General features: G+C 47.6%; 1 protein-coding gene across 2 annotated transcripts in view; it reads left to right on the top strand.

Annotated features, from left to right (window-relative positions):
- adam12b (ADAM metallopeptidase domain 12b) overlaps positions 1–19,208 on the top strand; it is a 63,187-nt gene that overhangs the window by 9,379 nt on the left and 34,600 nt on the right. For both annotated transcript variants that reach the window (XM_076141790.1, XM_076141789.1), the window contains exons 2-4: positions 385–479; positions 2,375–2,448; positions 18,793–18,871. In XM_076141790.1, coding sequence (XP_075997905.1) covers positions 385–479; positions 2,375–2,448; positions 18,793–18,871 — 248 coding nt within the window. The remainder of the gene's footprint in view (positions 1–384; positions 480–2,374; positions 2,449–18,792; positions 18,872–19,208) is intronic.

The raw sequence follows: 19,208 nt of genomic DNA, 5'->3' as shown, positions 1-19,208 counted from the left end.
AGAGCGTCCTTCAAACGTCAAATTCCATTACGACACAGAAAGCAAAGGTGTTTTCCTTTTTCCTTTCCCAACCAATGTGACCGCTGATTCCTCCATCCGCACTCGCAGAGGCGGCGAAGGCAGAACGTGATCAAAGTCGACCATCTGTGGTTCCACATTAAGCCTGCCAGTCATTTAAGTCGCATTAACGGGCGGTGGGTTTTTACTGTTCCCGGCGCTGTAATGGCCGCTCGGTTAGGGAGCCGGCAGCATCAATCAGCTGGCGGATTCTTCTGCAGGCCGCCGTCCCATCTGTGATGTTTTGTTTGGAGCTCGTTAGGGAATCAGAATAGATTTCCATCATCGCTAATCAGCCGCGTCTTCTCTGTGCTGATGTGTTCGCAGGTCCAGACGAGGCAGACGGGCGCCCACACCCGACCACCGTGCCTCTGCTGCTGAGCGCCGCCGGCACCGCCACGCTCAGCCAGCTCGGGAACCAGGTAAAGGACACGCACACAGCACCCACGTAACCATGGAGACATACTTCATTACAGTACATTGGAGTATTATTCAGGGTTTTTGCAAATATTTACTTGTATTTCATGACATATCAAAAATAATGGACATCCTTTTGTATTAATAAAGTATTTGGGCCACAGTTGAAAAAAAAATATAATAATAATAAAATGTAACATTATTTGAAAAAAAAAATCTAAATATTAGAAAGATAAAATCTGAATATTTTGTGAAAATAAGTCAAAATCTTACCAGAATAAAGTCTCAATATTTAAACTTTAAATATTCCTTTAAATATTTAAAGGAAACATTGTAATACTTAGTGCAAAAGTGTGAAAGTGTGTCGCTCTGTATTTGCTCTGTATTTCACCTCTTTCTCTTCAGACCTTAAGTGACTTTTACGATCAGTCATTAAGTCCACTTAGTTTCCACAAACCCTCCTTAAGTCAAATTGATTGGCCACATCATCCCCATGATCCTTTGCTCTGTATCCTCTCCTTGATGCCCCTCTGTGGCGTCTAAACTCAGCAGCAAACCGCTCCCTCGTCCCCTCTATTTCACATTAGCACCTGCGGCTCTACACGCTGTGAAATAACTCCAGCATCCAGCCGCTCGGACGCATTAACTTCACAAGTCAGCGCCGCGTAAACCTGTCAGCGTAAAACACTTTTATAGAGAGCGGAGGCCTCGTGTCACTCAGCCCGCTGGCTTTGTCACGTCTCTCACACACACACGCATACGCAGCCACACACACACACACACATACACCATCGGCTTTATGTGAGTAGGTTGGAGACGCGATGTTACTCGCACACGCCTGGGAGGAGTGAGAGTTTAGAAATCCGGCCTCACCTGCCAGAGCTTAAGGAAAACTGCTCCGGGAGAGGGAAGTGCGTCGGAGTTGAGCCGTCCCTCGGCGATCCGACATATTTCCTGCTGCGGGGAGTTTGACATCTGAAAGAGTTTATTCTTCCACTCTTTATGTTAATGTTTCCAATGGAAGAAGGCGGCGGAGCTGGGTTGATCATCGACCCGTCGCCTCAGCTCAGCACACGATCACGCCTCTGATCATAAAGACACTTCAAACTTAGAACGGATTTATTTGGCCGAATAGAAATGCAGCAATCTTATTTTCTGTTCCACTCCTCGCCCTGTAAATCGTTCTCCCCCATGTTGCACGGCAGCGTGGTGGACCATGTTCTGTGCTGCCGCTGAGTGTTTGCACGGCCGCTGCTCTCTCTCTCTCAGTCTCTCTCTCTCTCTCGTTCTCTCTATCTCTCTCTCTCTCTCTGTCTCTCTCTCTCGCTCTCTCTTTCTCTCTCTCTCTCTCCCTGTCTCTCTCCCTCTACCTCTCCTTCTCTCTCTCTATCCCTCTCTCTTTCTCTCCCTCCCTCTCACCCTCTCTCTCTCCCTCTCTTTTTCCCGGTCTCTCTTTTTGTCTCTGTATACAGCATGAAAGCATCTTGAAACAATTTGTTTGGCAAAAGACCATTTTGAGAGTTTTAGATTGTGGGTGTGTGGATGTTTTGGCCGGTGAAGACGCCGTGAAGACGCTGTGAAGACGCCGTGAAGACTGCATCACCTTCACTGATGTTTGCTTGAAGTCATAAATCAGTGTTGTGAATCAGGAGAAAGTGAGAGACTCCAGTCCACCTGCAGGTTTGCCACACAGAAGACGGTCGGATGTGGAAGCTCTCTTCCTGTTCCTGCTGCACTATTGTGACGGGCCACATCCTGCTTTGCACACAGCCCCCCGCCCCCCGGTGTGTGTGTGTGTGTGTGTGTGTGCGTGTGTCTGACCCACAGGCAGGATGGGTGAGCTTCTCGGGCGTCATCATCCAAACCTCATCACCTCCTGTTGTCTTGTTTTGTGTTTCAGAGTTACCCTGCGTCACTCCAGCTGCTGGTCAGCGCGGAAGGTGAACAGCTGATCCTGTCACTGGAAAAAAACGAGTGAGTCTTCCCCCCATTTGTCCCCCTTCCTTTTCCATATTCATCGCTGGCTACGACACATTGAGGAAACTGGGTTCTTATTATAGAAAGAACAGAAAGTCTTAGCTCAGGCTGGGCTGGGGTTCTGCAGACACGATCCGGACTGTGAGGAACTCAGGGATGGGACTTCTTTATGATTCAGGCCTTCTGAGGAGCCAAAAGATGAAAGCTGATAAAGCAGGAGGCCGGAGGAAGAACTCTTGAGACCATGCCTGTCCTAACTCTGAGGACACGCCTGTCCTCCCTCTGAGACACCCCTGTCCTCCCTCTGAGACACCCCTGTCCTCCCTCTGAGACACCCCTGTCCCCCCTCTGAGACACCCCTGTCCCCCCTCCTCTGTCATCACTCCACTGGCTGCTCAAGCTCTGGAAAATAACATGAAATGAGGAGGGATCATGTGGAGTTTATTAATGTGCAGAAACACACACACACACAGGCACTCAAGGGCTCTTTCATATAGAGAGGAAAGCTTGCTCAGGGGCAGAGGAAACAGCACTTACAGGCCAGGTTACGCGTCGGAGGCAATTTACAGCCTCGCAAGATTGATACCAGCGCTGACTCAGGTCTTGTTCCTTCAGCGTTATAAACCCGCAGAGACCAGCGACATCATATTTTACGCCGCAGCCGGTATCGACGGCGGAGCGATAGACATCGCCAGTAGAACAAATACAAATCAGACTGCAGGGAGATCTCCGCTCGGCTCGCTTTTCCTACTGCAGGAACATCGACGTGTAACTGGAATCTCTCACAGTATTCATATTTAATCTCCCAGAAACAACAACAGAAACAACATCCAGCACTGTGACGCTTCCACAAATCAAATCCTCTCACTGCAAACGATGGAGATTTGCCAAATAATCTGTCAATAACAGACATTAACTCCATGTCCAGTCACTCCCGACATGTCATTCCCAGACGCTCCCCCTATAAACACACTGAGTCCTGATTAACCCTTCCCATCCCTTTGCTTCTCCGCTTGACCTCACCTGACCCCCAGCATCGTCATCATCAGCTGTGAGTCATCCATCACCAACCCATCGGCGGCGTTGCGTCGCCGTTGCCGTTCCCATCCGGCCGGCTTCAGGTCAGGCCAGATGTGTCCTCTGTTATCGCCTCAAGTGGAGTCAGAACAGGTGGTCCGTGACCTCGCTCTCTCTCTGTGAGTGTGTGTGTGTGTGTTTTGTCGGGGTCTTGACCGCTCTGTCAGGGGTGAGCGGACACGAGAGGAAGTCTTGGCATTCTTTTGTTGGACCAGGAAACAGCCTGAGGTTTTATTTTCAACCAAGTCCCAAACATTTTTATTCACGAATAGTTTCCATGGAGATAAAGGATGACCTATGACTCAATTAAGCCGGAATGCAAATGTTTCTGCAAACAGGTCAGTGTGGGGAGACGGAATGCTGCACAACCAAGACTCACAGCCAGAACCCGATCGCAGGTGTAAGTTAGAAACTGTTGCCATGGAGATTTTGGATGCAGAGAGTTTAAAGGTTTACTAAGCGGACAGCATCGGTTTGTCGCCGCTATCCATTTCTCTTCTTTGCTGTGAGTCTTCTGAGCGCGTGCGGCTCCTGGTTTGGCAGCGCCGCAGAGCGCCAGGTGCCCCGGCCAGCGTGACATGATGGAGGTCCTGACCAGTGGAAACCGGTCTCTGCGGCCAATTTGGAAACTGCTGTTCGGTAGCCGCCCCCCTTGGCTGTGTCCCAAGTGTGTGTGTGTGTGTGTGTGTGTGTGTGTGTGTGTGTGTGTGTGCCCAGCTGAGATAATGATTGTGTGTGTGTGGGAGTATTGATCCTTCACCTTCTGTTATGCCGCCTGAATGTTGTGGTTCACCTCTCCACCTGCTTATTAACCCAGTCACACTCCCCGTACTCACCTACATTTAAAAACATTACAGTGTCCGAATCCACCAAAGCCTCACGTCTTGATGTGGTAATGAGGTGTGAGGGTAGAACGTAGAACGCAGACTCCATGTAGAAAAGCCCCGACTTGTTCCCTGAGCCGGACGGAACTCTGGATGAGTCGACAGTATTCCGAATTTGAATTTTCCCGGCGTTCCAGATCACTCAAACTGTCCCGAAGCAAAGTGTTTAGAGCTGAGTGTGTTTTGTTGGTCGTAAGTCTTGTCTAGCTGTCAGCTCTATAAACCCGGGAAGTCCTTTTGGCTTCTTTTCACTCGTGTCACTCTTCTTCTCCGTCACATAATCGACTTTTTCCATGTGACAATTTTACAGCAAAGCACAACAGACAAGTGGAAAATGTTTGGCCATTAGCTCGTCATGGAGTTTTTTCTGTATTTTTTTGTATTTTTTTTTTTCCCGGAGCGAAAAAATAAAGGGAATGGCAGCGTAATGTAAGAATATTTAAGTTTGACAGGCGCTGCAGTGAAAACAGCTGGAGACATGGGAGCGCGTGCCAGCGGCGGCTTTGATGTACGGCAGCGATCAATGGCAGAGCCGGTCAGCTTCACATGATTAATGAGGCTCGTATGGGACATTCCACATTAGTCTTGATTAAAGACTTCACTAGTGCTGTCTGGAGGGACTGAGGGTCTTCTGTGTGTGCTTGTGTGTGTGTGACAGAGAGAAAGAGAGAGAGAGAGAGAGAGAGAGGGAGCGTCATAGTGTTCAACAGGGCCGCAGTGAAGTTTGCTTTCTCATATTCCGTGTCTCTGGAATCGTTTTAGGGAAGAGGAGCTCATTCTTCCCCTTTGATGAAGATGGGAACGTCTGAGGTGTTTCAGTATCGCGTCTTCATGTTTAAGTTTATCTCTGATGTGTCCTTCCATAAGAATTCATCCAATCTGATGCACGACTCTCTTTATTCCCCTGTCTGGTTGTTGATTTAAAGGCAAGGCAACAGAAAATAACGTCTTTCAGAAGCACTGCAGGTCCATTCAGCTCCTTCATGAAAAAGCTGTTTTGGTAAAATGCTGTTTGCTTTCCTCTCTCCTTGAAACACAAAACCCCTCTCTCTCTCTCTCTCTCTCTCTCTCTCTCTCTCTCTCTCTCTCTCTCTCACTCTCTCTCTCTCTCTCTCTCTCTCTCTCTCTCTCTCTCTCCTGTTCTCACTCTCTCTCTTTCTGTCTCTCCCTCTCTCTCTCTTTCTCTCCTTCTCTCTCTCTCTCTCACTCTCTCTTTCTCGCTCTGTGCAGAAAACCAAGATTTTCCCAATTTCCTTTCATTATTCCCCGGCAGGATATAAAGGAGGGGAAAGCTATTTTGAGACACATGGCCGCGTCTAAATGACGGCATTATATTTGTGACAATAAAAAAAACAACATCCCCATGGCAACGTCCTCTGCGGCGGGAAAGGAGGATGCGTTCTCGCCTCAATAGCGGCCAGAGACAAAGCCCAGATCTGGTGTGACACACGGCGGAGGTGTGTGATGATACGGCCCGCCGGGTCACAGGAGCCTCCTGGATTCCGGGTTTCGCTTGCGTTTTAATTGGATCTGTCAAGAGCAGGAGAAACGATGAATTGTGCTTCTCCGAAGCGTCGGCTTCTAGCGCGTTTGCGTGTCAACACCTTGTCGGGCCCGCTGAGGCAATTTGAATAAAAGCTACGCTGACCTTTGACCTGAGCGCGATTGCAAACCATGCAACAAACTTTTCAACCAACACTTTGCCACAAATCTACGGGAGGAGCAACTTAGCCATCACTCTCTCTGTCTCTCTGTCTCTCTGTCTCTCTGTCTCTCTCTCTCTCTCTCCCTCTCTCTCACCCTCTCTCCCTCTCTCTCTCACACTTTCCCTCTCCCTCTCTTTCGTTCTCTAGCTCTCACTCTCTCTTACTCTCTCACTCTTTTTTGCTCTCTCTGCCTCTCTCACTCTCCCTCTCCCTTTCCCTCTCTCTCTCACTCTCTCCTTCTCTATCTCTCACTCTCTCTCCCTGTCTCTACCTCTCTCAATCTCTCACTCTCTTTCACTCTATCCCTCTCTATCTCTCTGCTCTCACTCTCTCACTCCCTCTCTCTAACTCTCTCTCTCTCTCCCTGTCTCTCTACCCTCTCCCTCTCTCTCTCTCTCCCTCTCTCTCTATCGTCACGCTCCTTCCATCCCGTTCCTCTCTCCGTATAAATGTTTCTGTTTTCTCCGTCGCTGCTTGCAACCTGAGCCCCGATGGTGAAAGCCGGCGGCGGGGGAACGTTGGACCCCGCGGCTGCTCGCTGCTGGCTGCCAACACATGTGTACGTTGACTTCAGTGCCAATTCTTTGTGTGCCTTTGCTGCCGATGCCAAGGCGTTTTGTTCTGCCTGTTGCAATTAATTCGCGCATTATTACGCCGTCAAAGACCTACTGGCTGTTAAGCTGCATTTTGTCTGATTATGAGTAATTCTGTGAAATACAAATAAGGAACAAGGGAGGAAAAGCACCGTCGTGTTTTCTTTACATTTCTGCCCCGTGGAGACGACTAAAAAGGAAAATATGGACCCATGTTGCTGTTTTCTTCTTACAACACAGGCGGTTTGTTCTTTTTGTGTTTGAAACGGTCTGCAGAGGTTTCCACTCAGTTTGTCCGTTTTGTTATTGATCCGATTAGCTCCCTCCCACAGTTTGGGTAACGGTGAAGCACAGCCGTCACGTTTTCCCTCCCTGTCATCCTTCATTATAGGGCTGCAGCGTTCCCCCGAGGAAACTGTTTCACAATCCTAAACGACACGGATGGGAAGCGACAGACAGGTGAAACAGATGACAGTGGCACTTTGTTGGCAGCTTGGATCAGAACCAAACATCAGAGCTCAACCAACTCACCTCAAAGTCTGCGTTTGGTGTTTTTTTCAAACTCAGGTTCGGCTTTAAAACTGATCGATTCTCCAGACGCGGAGATCCCGGGGTGGAGATCGATAGCTGAGCCGGTTCAGGCAGGAGTTTGGAGTTTTCTTTTGATCCTAACGCACCTCACACACCTCCAGTGTGTCTGTGCTGTAGTAACACGTCTGATTGCGTGACGTTACTCACATATTCATGCAATCATGTCGCACGATCTGACCTGAATCTTAAACAATAGAAACTTTTTGCCGTTGATTGTTTCAGCCGAGCCTGAGGAGCTGTAATCACAGCACAGTGTGTGTACCGTGTCTCAGGATATTACAAGGAAACTCTATGTGTTCCAATTTACTCTTGATTTGTGCTTTCCGCAAGAAACTCTCTCATGCATTACACTAATACACGTCTGTATGTCAGGCCGTGTGTTCGGGCCTATTTTGAGGGTCTTGCCGTGGTGTTTGTGCTCATGAAGGCACCGTGGTACAGGAGCAGCTAACAGAGATGTGAGTGCACGGCGGTGATGCATTTATAGCCTCCGCCTATATGTAAAATACTGCAGCTTTCCTTTTTAGAAATTAGTCTCTGTGATGAAAACGTGTTGGAGTGGAGCTGCACACGGCGTATTGATGGCGCCTGATCCGTCTGCATCTGTCTGGGGGATCGTTCATCTGCAGGAACACGGCTCACACTGAGTGATTACATTACTTATTTATACACAGACAGAGTTCTCCCGATAATAAAATGCACGTGTGGACCGCACATTATAATGCATTTCCCTCTGACATGATGCAGCCGCTGATGCATAATTTGTCATAAGGTTTTGCAGGCCGAGCACATCCTGTTTGCTGCGACCAGGAGACTCACGTTTCCGTGTTCAGCAGACGTAACCCCCAACCAAACCTTTCACCATAAAAGGCCGTATAAAGGCTTTAATGAGAAATCCCTTTCCAAGGCCAAATTGCTTTGTGCGTGATTCACAACCTCCTTTCTATCTGAGCAATGCACAAAGAATGGCTGCTTTCTACAGCACCCGTGAGAAATAAAGAGCGCTCTGCCAAAGCGCACAGCTCAGCAGCTGCTTCACATTCTCTCTCTCGCTCTCTCTCTGTCTCTCTCTCTCTCTCTGCCCCCCTCTCTCCCTCTCTCTGATATGGTTAATGGCCACTTCACACAGCAGGCGTCGGCCGGTACAGGTGATGAAACACCTGGATTATAGGGATTATGGTGAATGGTACAGGTGCTGACTCGGGGCTCTGGCCTCATCTGCCTTGGTTACAGACACGTTTGGAGGCTGAGTCGATGTGGCGAATGATAAATCTGGTGAATTGAAGAGAAACTATGGTGGCCTTGCAGTTTTAAAGTCGTGATTTGTTTCCCATAATTCAGTGTGAAGTGAAAATCTTTGTGAGCGTCGGCCCTTTGACTCTAAAGTAGAAGGTTACTGAAGTTGTACAGAGTCGGCAAGCTTCACTTCAACACAATAAACATTCAAACTTCTGTATAATACAAATCGTGCCTACACAACCACAGACACACACAAACACACACAAACACACGACAGGAAGCATGTCTTCACAATAACCCAGCTGTGCCGAGGAAAACAAACGAGAGAGGAAGTACAACACATGACATCACCGACGGAGGGGCTTTTGTCCGTTCAGGGTCGCCGGTGAACTGGAGTTCACAGGGACGGCGACGGCACAAGCAGCTCCGCCGGCTGTTTGTGTAAACACACAACTCGCCGTGTGGTTTCTCTGTAGAAACACACTCAGCAAGGAGCCTGGGAGGTTTGCCTGGAGAAAGGAGGTGTTTATCATTTGTACCTACTGGGTGGGAGTTACGGCCCGGAGTCCTCCTGCTGTCCAGACTGTTGTTGAGTTTCTCTTTGCAAATTTCACAAAGCAGATGGCAAACAAGGACGTTTTTCACAATGGAAGCAGGCGTGACATCATCGTCAGACGGTGCTGGAGCTTCTGCTTCAGCGACAAACGCCTGTGGCCTCGTTTCGAACTAATGTCTTCCCACATCGGGGTCAAAGAATCCCTCTGTGTTCTTTAAAGCTACAGCCTGTAACTTTGCTTGAACCTTCAAAAATACCTCAATCAAGTCTCCTCAGTGATTCCACCCTCCAGGATCTCCCAGACTGCTTCAGAAACATCCTGTTGGCTTCCACTCCTGCTCTGGTACAGAAATTCCTGATTTTCAGGAAATTTACATCTGAATCAGGTCACTGACATTTTGTATAAGTTGAAGCATCTTCAGAGAGATTCTGCTCACCTCAGTGAAAGCCAAATGTGGCGTCTGGCTCCGTTTGATGCTGCAGCCTGTAAAATCGATTTGCTTTGGGTAATATTTCTCCTCAGCGTGTCACAGCTACGTGACCTCATGGAGGGGATTCACATCAGATCACCAACTGACCAGAGAAGGAACCCGGAAGTTCAAATAGGATGTGGATGGTTTCAGGGTGAAATGTCACTTTGTATGTGTGGAGGAGCTTTGGAGGCTTTAACACGTGTTCCTCTCATCACGAGCCATGGATTCATCTTATAATGGGCAAATGTTGCTTTTAATTAAGTACATTTTGATGAGATTTCTTAGCTTTAATTCATGCACAGCAGCCTTGAGATGCTTCGATCACTGCTCACGCTCTCTACCCGCCGCCCGTGATGACTCACTGCGTCGTCATGGGTGATGGATCGCTCACCCTGATCCTCCACGCTGAAATGATACATCAGTGCCAAGCGAAAGTTTCCATCGCCACCAATGTTTGCAAGGTAATGGTGTGGAGAATGACAGATTGGAAGCTATTATCTTATTGGAGAATCAGCGCCGCAGCCATAAAAGTGTAGAGAGTGGGTTTAATGGCGTGAGACGTTTTTTAAGAGGAGTGTGGAGCGACGCACCGCGACGCACGGCCTGGGACCGGAGAGCCTGGTGATCTGGGATGTTCGGAGTCAGAGGAGCGAGCGTGTGATGTTTTTTTCAAGCGGTTACGCCCGCAGTGTGAGCGAGGAGCGGCGCAGGAAGTGATTTATACAAAATGGTTATTTGATGTTCTATGAGAGAGAGAGTGAGTGAGAGAGATCGAGAGAGTGAGTGAGTTAGTGAGAGAAAGAGAGGTAGGGAGTGGGAGAGGTAGAGAGAGTGTGAGAGAGAGAGAGAGGGGGGGGGAGAGGGAGAGAGGAGGAGAGAGAAAGAGAGAGAGAGAGTGATGGAGTGGGTGAGTGAGAGAAAGAGTGGTAGGGAGAGGGAGAGACAGTGAGAGAGAGAGAGGTAGAGAGAGTGAGAGGGAGAAAGAGAGAGAGCGAGAGGGGGAGAGAGAGACAGTGAATGAGTGGGTGAGTGAGAGAAAGAGATGGAGAGACAGAGTGAGAGTAAAATTGAGAGAGAGAGAGGTAGAGAGAGTGAGAGGGAGAAAGAGAGTGAGTGAGAGAGAGAGAGAGATCGAGAGTGAGTGAGAGTGTGAGTGAGTGTGAAAGTGAGAGAGGTAGAGAGAGTGAGCGGGAGAAAGAGAGAGTGAGTGTGTGAGTGAGAGAGAGAGAGATCAAGAGTGAGTGAGAGTGTGAGTGAGTGTGAGAGAAAGAGAGGTAGGGAGCAAGAGAGAGAGAGAGTGCGCACAGCAACAGGGGGACACAAAATAAAACTGGAGGAAAAAGACAAAACATAGTTCATATTTTTCTTCCTGGGCTCTTAATTGCTTCTTTCCCCTGGAGATGGAAAAAAATGGTATGGCTGAACAATGAGTCTGCCCAGGGGAGCAGCCATAGATTAATTGGAGCGATAGAAACCCTCGACAGTAACATTTATGCATTTGTTTACTCTTTTCAATGAATAATAATAGGCCACCTCCCTTCAAGATCCCCAGTCAGTCATTAGTTCCGGTGTGTTGCTCGCTATGGACGCAATATTGAAGAACAACGGCAAAAACACTTTATCTCAGTGTCGGGCCGGCGGAGGAAAACTCTGCAGAGGTCAAAGAACTTTATTCTCCCCAACTTTTTAATGACGATCTGAAGTTACTGCACACACTTAAGTTATTATCCATATCTATCGACCGCAGCGTGAACAGGAACATTAGGTTGTAACGCTGAATGGTCTCCTTGGCAACCACAGCCATACTTAAAGTGGACAGATTATGATTGTAGTGTTTTTGTAGTCGTAGCCTTTGTAAGAATCGCTAAATTGTTGAAATACATTTAAGAAGAACACGCAGCTGCTTGTTACTGTACTTCTCGATCATGTCTACCTCTATCTGTGAATTTGACTTTGATGCATCTCACACTCCAGCTGGGCCATGATTCAGGCCCGTTTTCAGTCAGTGTGCACGGTGGCGCCGCAGCAAAGCAGAGTGGCGTATCGGTGTGAATTTTTTTCTTTTCGCAAATGTGTCAAACAGGACCCTTAAATGAACAAACATGATGTGTTTAGGGAGGGGGCGCCTTAATGAGACAAAGGGTTTTCACTCAGTGTGCACAGTGGAGCTGTGGCAAAGGAGCGTAGTAGGTTTTTTTTTGCAGATTATCTATTTTAAATGAGCAAACCATCTTCGGCCTGTATTCCTTCTTAGATATCTGTAGTGATGTCATAGTAAAGCGTGTCATGAGCCTCCGTGTTCAGCGATGACGTACGTTTGTGGTTGCTTGGAGACAGAGATGTTTTTGTTGCTCATATGAAGTCAGACAGTGGAGCCATTTATTATTCTTTTATTTATTTATTTATTTATAACTTATTATTTTCAGACAGCAAGTTGTATCACAGGGAAGCGTCTGATGTGTGTGTGTGTGTGTGTGTGTGTGTGTGTGTGTGTGGTTTGTTCTCCTCACAGCAGCTGACCTACATCAACCTCATGTTACCTTTCAATAATTCAAACCGTTTTGACCAGAAGAACCCCCACAATGGCAAAGCGATGATGTAATGCGAATAGAATATGTGTGTGTGTGTTCCCTGCGCTGATGCAACCGGGGCCTCTAACGTCAGATGATCACTTCACACTTTCACACACACTAAGAACCAGAACTTTGGGCTGAACTGCGAACAACTTTTCTACGTTTTTATGAGGCTTTAATTGCGCCATAAACCCAAGAGAAGTTATTAAGCATAGATCTTCATAAACGTAGAGCCGTGTGTATGTGTGTGTGTGTGTATGTGTGTGTGTGTGTGTGTGTGTGTGTGTGTGTGCATGAGTGAGCACAGTAAAGCGATGGGGAACAGATTCTGTGTGATGCAAAGGAAGGTGCATATTTTTCTAACAGCTCTCCGTATAAAGACTTTACGGTTCACTGCTCGTTAGTGAGGCTGATATTACTTCGCCGTTTTGAGTTAGGACCCTCGTCATCCTCCCTGCGGCCCCCCTCCTCCTCCTCCCCCCTCCCGTCCAGGAAGTATTCACCGCCGCTTTGTACGAGTAATAAAGAATTCCACTCACTTTCACATTAAAAGCGCTCTAATCTCCATGAGAGCGTCGGTGGTGAAGTATGCAGAGAGGAGGACAGACGCCTCAGGGTCATCTTCCTCAGCAGAGAGACAGGTCAGCTCCTCCTGCAGTGAAGGAATTAAAACTGATCTGTCGTCTAAAGAATTACATTTCATCAGTTTTGGATCGTTGCACCTGCAGCCTTCTATAGGAGGGAGAGTGGATCATAGGAGAGGAGTCGACTCCTCCTGTGATCTCCTACAGCGAGCGCAGCGTTCGTTTGCAGCAGAGGAACAAAGCGCCGAACGAGCGAGCGAGCTTTTTTATGCGCTGTAAAGTGATTAGACACATGCAGCAATAAGACGGAAACTCCAGTGATTTAGAGTTATTTCAACTGAGAACCGTTAAACCATGAAAGCAACAGCGAGGCGAGGCTCGTTTCTACCCCCCCCCCCCGTTTCTACGCTGTAATATCGTCGGAGTTCATATTGAACATTGTCAAAGTTGTTAAATCTGTGCTTTCATGATGAAGTGCGTGCAGTGAGACGAACCCGTAGGTCCCTGAACTACCCATAATGCTTTGTTTTTGATTATCCCTGTGTTATTGCAGGTGGGTGTTGCCAGTTCATTTGGCTCGTAATGCCGCAGGATAATAAGGAGAAAAACCGAGCGGGAAGCAAACAACTGCCTGTTTTCTCCCAGTGTGCACAGCGGTGCGGCGGCGTCAGAGCGCGGACATTGACCACTGTGGGGTTATTTTGCAGATTAAAATCGTTGGGAGTGTTTGAGAACACAACACGGGAATCCACAGTGTGTGATTTATCTGCGTGGAGATGGAAGTCATGCACATCATTGGGAAACGAGTCCAGTAGTCACGGCGATCACACAGTCTGGATGTGAATGTGAATATGAATACGTTACTGCCAAGCTCAAACTGGATGTGTGTGTGTGTGTGTGTGTGTGTGTGTGTGTGTGTGAGAGAGAGAGAGAGAGACTCAGCCTTTCTCTAACGTACAGCACTGAGCTCTGACACTCATGGCTGATTTTTTGGCTCTTGGCTTTCGAGTACGGCAGGAGTTTTGTTTTTCCCTCTGCGGTTTGCTTTAATGATGTGATGACTTCAATGGCCCTGGGTGCCACACACACACACACACACACACACACACACACACACACACACACACACACGGGTTGAGCCTGAGGGAGAGAGAGAGATGTCTTGTTGGAATGAGACGACTCTAAGGTCTCATTGTCTCATTTCTCTCCGACCTGATCTTCAGCGGCAAGGTCGATGCGTTTCAAATCTTTAACTCATCAATCACCTGCTGTTGCCATGACAGCCAGTACAGCCAATACTAAACCAACTGTATCCCGTTCTTATTAGTGATATTATCAACCACTTACCAACCGAAATGCACTTGTAGTTTCTCCAAATGACACTTTTCCAAAAATAACTCTTCAGTCCCAGACGAGTGTGTGTGCGTGTGCGTGTGCGTGTGCGTGTGTGTGTGTGTGTGCGCGCGTGTGTGTCTAATTAAAGTCAGCTTCTCGTGGAGTTTAGTTCCTGAGTCTTTAACAAGGCAAAGCTAATTCATTAGATCATTCAATGTCATCAAAAAAATAAACAATTACAGTGAAAATGTGAACACAGACGGATATAAAAATAACACAAATAAACACTCAGCGTGATCGTTTTTATGTAGTGCTGTATCGGTGTTTGTAAAAGAAACAATTCCCCCTTTTTCTTATCAGTCCCTGTGCTGTGCTCTCTATTCACCTCCTCCCCCCATCCCTTCCTCCCTCTCCTCCTCCCCTTCCTACCCCACTCTCCCTCCTTAAACACTAAGCAAAGAGGAATCTTGTGCTGGACTCATTAAGGCTCCGTCTTTGCTTTGGTCAGTCAATATTGAAGCAGACTGGGCCCATCAGCCGGCCGGCCGGCCTGTGTGTGTGTGTGTGTGTGTGTGTGATGGGGCATTCAGTGCAGCACTTTCCCTCCCTCCTCTCTCTCTAATTCTGCTTTGGTGTGCGACACTTAGCGTTAATCTTTGACGCTGAGACTTTAAAGCTGCGGCGTGTTTGACAGATTTCCATGTTTGTGTTTGTGCTCTAACGTGCAAAAATTCACACTGAGCTGCTTCCACTGCAGACTGAGTGAAAACAGGTGGCTTGTCTTTATCCCTCCCCCCCTCCTCCCTCCATCTTATTGACGTAAACATATCAAGCTGTGAAAAAGGAGGCGTTCAGGGTCGTTCAGGAAATATGCTTCTTGGCTGATTGGAGGTGTTTCTACCGGTGTGAACCTTCAGGTTTGTAGCTCTGCCAATATTCAACTCTACTCTACTGCAAATGATGTCTTTAAACCTGCTTCAGTATCTAATGTAGGAACAATTCACTTTAAGGCTGATCGTGACAAATGTGTGTGTGTACGTGACTGATCTTGGTCAAAGCCAGAGAAAGGGAGACTTTTGGAACACACTCCTTCAATTCTGCAGTTCAAGGGATTTTCCTGTTTGGCCTCACCGCTCCCCTCTCTCTCTCTCTCTCTCTCTCTCTCCTCTCTCTTGTTCTCTCTCTCACTCTCCCTCTCCATGGTTTTCTTTGGCTTCACACACTCCAGTGCCCCAGTGCGTCGGAGCCAAGCCCAAGCTGAGGGGATGTGGAGCTGTATGTAAATCAATTTGGAATGCAGCCGTATGTGGAAATGGAATTAGAGACGTCAGCCGCGCCTCTTTAGTTCCGTGTCCTCTCTCCTCTCTTTCATACTGTTGCATTGTGCTCTTCTTCTTCTTCTTTTTAATTCGGCCATGCATAGAGCACTATAAGGAGAGGAGCTATAGGAAGGCTCGGGGTTTGGCCCGTGGCAAAGGGAGAGAGAGAGAGAGAGAGAGAGAGAGAGAGGATTAAAAGAAATGAGTAAAGCCTTCAAAGGGAGAACGGGGATCGCAAGCCGAGCTTCATTTCACTCAAATGGTTTCATGCTTATGGGGGTGAATTATGACACGAGGCATGGAGTCACACATGCTGTATGTAAATGAGGCTCGGGCAAGTTTAAATGTCCTTGGAAGGTTGTGTTTTGTGGAAGTGTGAGAGGAGGAAGTGGCACAGGCAGGTTGAGCTTCATTGGTGACGCTAATGTCAGTGCACACAAGCACACAGCTGCAAGGGCACATGGGAAATAATAATAATAGTACTTACCTGTGGTATTGAGAAGGGTTTTGATTCTGTGCACAGAACTATAATCTGGAGGGCACTCAGGACAAACCTCCACCGAGGCTGAGCAGTCCAATTATGTCTCTTAACTCTCAACTCGACAAAATGTATCTGTTGTTGTTATAGCGCCACCATCAGGTCGGTTGATGTCGCATTTCTAGGGCACCTGTTTCCTTACAGGAGAATAGTTCATTCAGGAGCTCCAGCACTTTGTGGGGAATAAGCCACGCCCACTCAACTTTGGCAGGAAATCGTGCCAAGACATTGAGGAAAATCAAAACAACAAAGATAAACATTTTGTCCAGCTTGGTCCAGACATTCTACATGTAAACATTTGTAAACATTTGGGACAATTGATGCAGGAAGAGATGAAAATAATTCCAGAAAACCTAGATCTTGGCAAATGGGCGTGGCCTATATGCATGGATGTGGATAGACTCAATTGTTCGTCTCTGGATCCTGACCGACCTGCACACCAAGCTCCATCCCAGTCTGGCAATATCCTGCAAACAAGACACACAAGAGCCTGAAAATGACCTCCATGATGCCCACAGAGTGACTGGAAGCGCTTGATGTATTGATTGAGTGGGAGCATGTAAAGCCCAGATCCAGTATATAAACTCACCTCTCCGCTGTAAATGTCCACACTGTCAGTAATTGAGCACTAAAGACTTCTATTCAACGCCGGCTTTCTTTAAAATAATCAAAAAATAAAATGTAGCAGTGCATAAGAGCTCTTTAATAGCCCTCATTCATCACAATTAACCCAGGTGACTATTAGTAAATTGCTAATTAGATGTTAGGCTGCGGCTAATGAATCGTAACGCACACTGAGGAGTGTGAATCGATGCTCACTGACTCCAGCTATTATAGCAGATTTGCATCTTTGAGATGAATGTGTGCACAGTTATTCCATCACAAACACAGTGTCAACAGGCGGTGACACATGGAGCTTCTCTTCCCTTAGTTGCACTTCATTTTTCAGCGCTAATGACACTTTCAGGCTGCGGCCGTTGTCTTCACCGCGGCGTGAAACAACACAAATACAACACAGAAGCCTCTTCCATTTTCTGATCCCTTCATAAGTCGCTGCCTTTCTTCCACGCAGGCTGGGTTTGTGTTGTGCGTTATGGAAATGAGGTGAGATAAAAAAAGTGTTTTCTGCCATTCCTCCAATTGCGTTGGGTTGAGTTCCTGTTCCACTGCACAGAAACTGGGGGAAAGTGGTGAACAGTGTGTACAGAATGAGGCATAATCACAGGTAAGTATCCTGCTATCTTGTTCAGAGCTTAAGAGCTGCAATTTAGTGGGAAAGTATGTAACTAAAGCGGAAGGTACTGTGAGCGGAAGGTACTTACCAACACCGCAGCACTTAAAGGTAACCATGGAGAGCAGAGGGGGCGTGGCCATCAGACACACAGGCACGACCTCATGCACCCTGCGGACGCTGGCTCACCGCTTGATCACAGGCAGATTCCTCCATGTTAGACCTTTAACACGGTTTGTCGTCGTATCAAAAGCCAAACTACACTCAAGCAGCTTTTGGAATTATTGTTCACACGACACACATCTCATCTCAGCTCTAAACACAGCCACACAGATAGTAAAGTCTCCTACTTCTCTTTTATAGGAGCACTTTTCAGATGTAGGGTTCTCACAGCAAAGGTTTACATCCATCTCACACTCCAGAGCCACAGTGTCACCCATTTATACTGAGACCCTTTAAAGTGATTACCAGCTGCCGGCTTAGTGGTTCCTAATGGCGTGATGAGGCACATTAAAGCCATAATAAGTATTTAATGATGTAGGCTGTGCTGAGGCCGGAGCCACAGAGGACAGCAGAGCGTCACGTGGAGACTCAGTGGAGACGGAGAGAAACAACTCCTCTGGCACAATCCGCCGCCGCCGCCGCCACCGCTCTGTCCTCCTGGTTGTTGGTTGCTTGCGAGCTGCGGGCACGCTGGGATACGACGGCCTCCTGCTGTGATTTGGACGAACGAACGGAGTTTCGGTTTCTAAACCCCCTGAGTTTCCCCAATGTTTATATCTGGGAGTGCCTCGGAAAAAAAGAATCCAGGAGATTACTTTCGGTATTTTTGTGGAGTTTTTTGTTTTGTCAGGAGTTTTCTGTGCTGTTAAGAGCTCAGCACACACACACAAACACACACACACCCTTACAGTGAGGGATTTGCTCCATAATGACCTTGGGAAACAGTATGGAGAGTCCACAGTGTGATGTGTTGAGTTCTCAGTCTTGGGTTTGGGGGCATAAATCTTAAATTGTGTCAGATGCACATTGATAGAAACATTTGTCACTTTCTTCCTTTTTCACTTGAGATTGATTTGTCTCTCTCTCACACATTCTCTCTCACACACACACACACACACACATTGATCGTGAGCTCATCCTTCCTGATGTCAGCCTGATTATACAGCTGGGTGTTGCTTCTTGCTCCTTCGCCAAACCTTGAGGTGGGGCTCAACTGTGTCCATCTGCTAATGGCCTGAGGAGGAGAAACTCACAGACACACACTTTAAATTAGGCTCACAGACACACACTCTCACACATACACACACATTCACACGTGCTCCGACGTGAAAAATAATTACCTCAGCAGGGATTCTGCTTGGTCTCGCTGAGTGCCGGGGGATTCAAGGACGCCTTCAAAATCGCCTAATAAAGACAGACAAAGCTCTGAGTTTTAACTCCCAGAATGCAAAGTGCCCAGAATCCTCACACGAGTCAGCTCAGGGTCGAGTGTTCCTCCCACACACACACACAGCTTAAACACTCATTATACAGAATGGCTGATTGAATAACACACCTGATTGTTGACTTGTGTCCTCTCTCCTCTTCTTCTCCTCCTCCTCCTCCTCCTCCTCCTCTTCCTCCTCCTCTTCCTCTTCAGGGGCCTGTTTGCCAGCCATTACACAGAGACGCATTACAGGGAGGATGGAAGCGCCGTCACCGCTGCTCACAACTTTACGGTACGATTCGCCCTGGAGTGCTTTCTATGATTTATGGTGGAATCGTGGCGCAGCGGCGGCGATCTGCAGGCTCGCTGTAAAACTAACGATGTAAAAAAGGCTAACCGACCAATCACAGTGCAGCATGACAGAGAGTGAGCAGATTACAAATGAACCCTGATGCAGTTGATTGAAAACTAGGGGAACTAACAGTGCCGGCCCTAAGCCAGAGGAGGACCCCGTCATGGTCAGGGGGGCCCCCATGGTCGTCTTTCGTTGTGTTAAACCCTGGAACTAAAAGTATTCAACTTCATCCATCCAGACTTTAAACATTGTGGAAGTTATTGCAGGATTGTCT

This window comes from Genypterus blacodes, unplaced genomic scaffold, assembly GCF_046128005.1.
Source record: "Genypterus blacodes isolate CSIRO-AG114 ecotype Tasmania unplaced genomic scaffold, CSIRO-AGI_Gbla_v1 ptg000020l_1, whole genome shotgun sequence".
Classification (NCBI taxonomy): domain Eukaryota; kingdom Metazoa; phylum Chordata; class Actinopteri; order Ophidiiformes; family Ophidiidae; genus Genypterus; species Genypterus blacodes.
The sequence above is the reverse complement of the archived record's forward strand: the minus strand, read 5'-3'. Positions and strand labels throughout refer to the sequence as shown.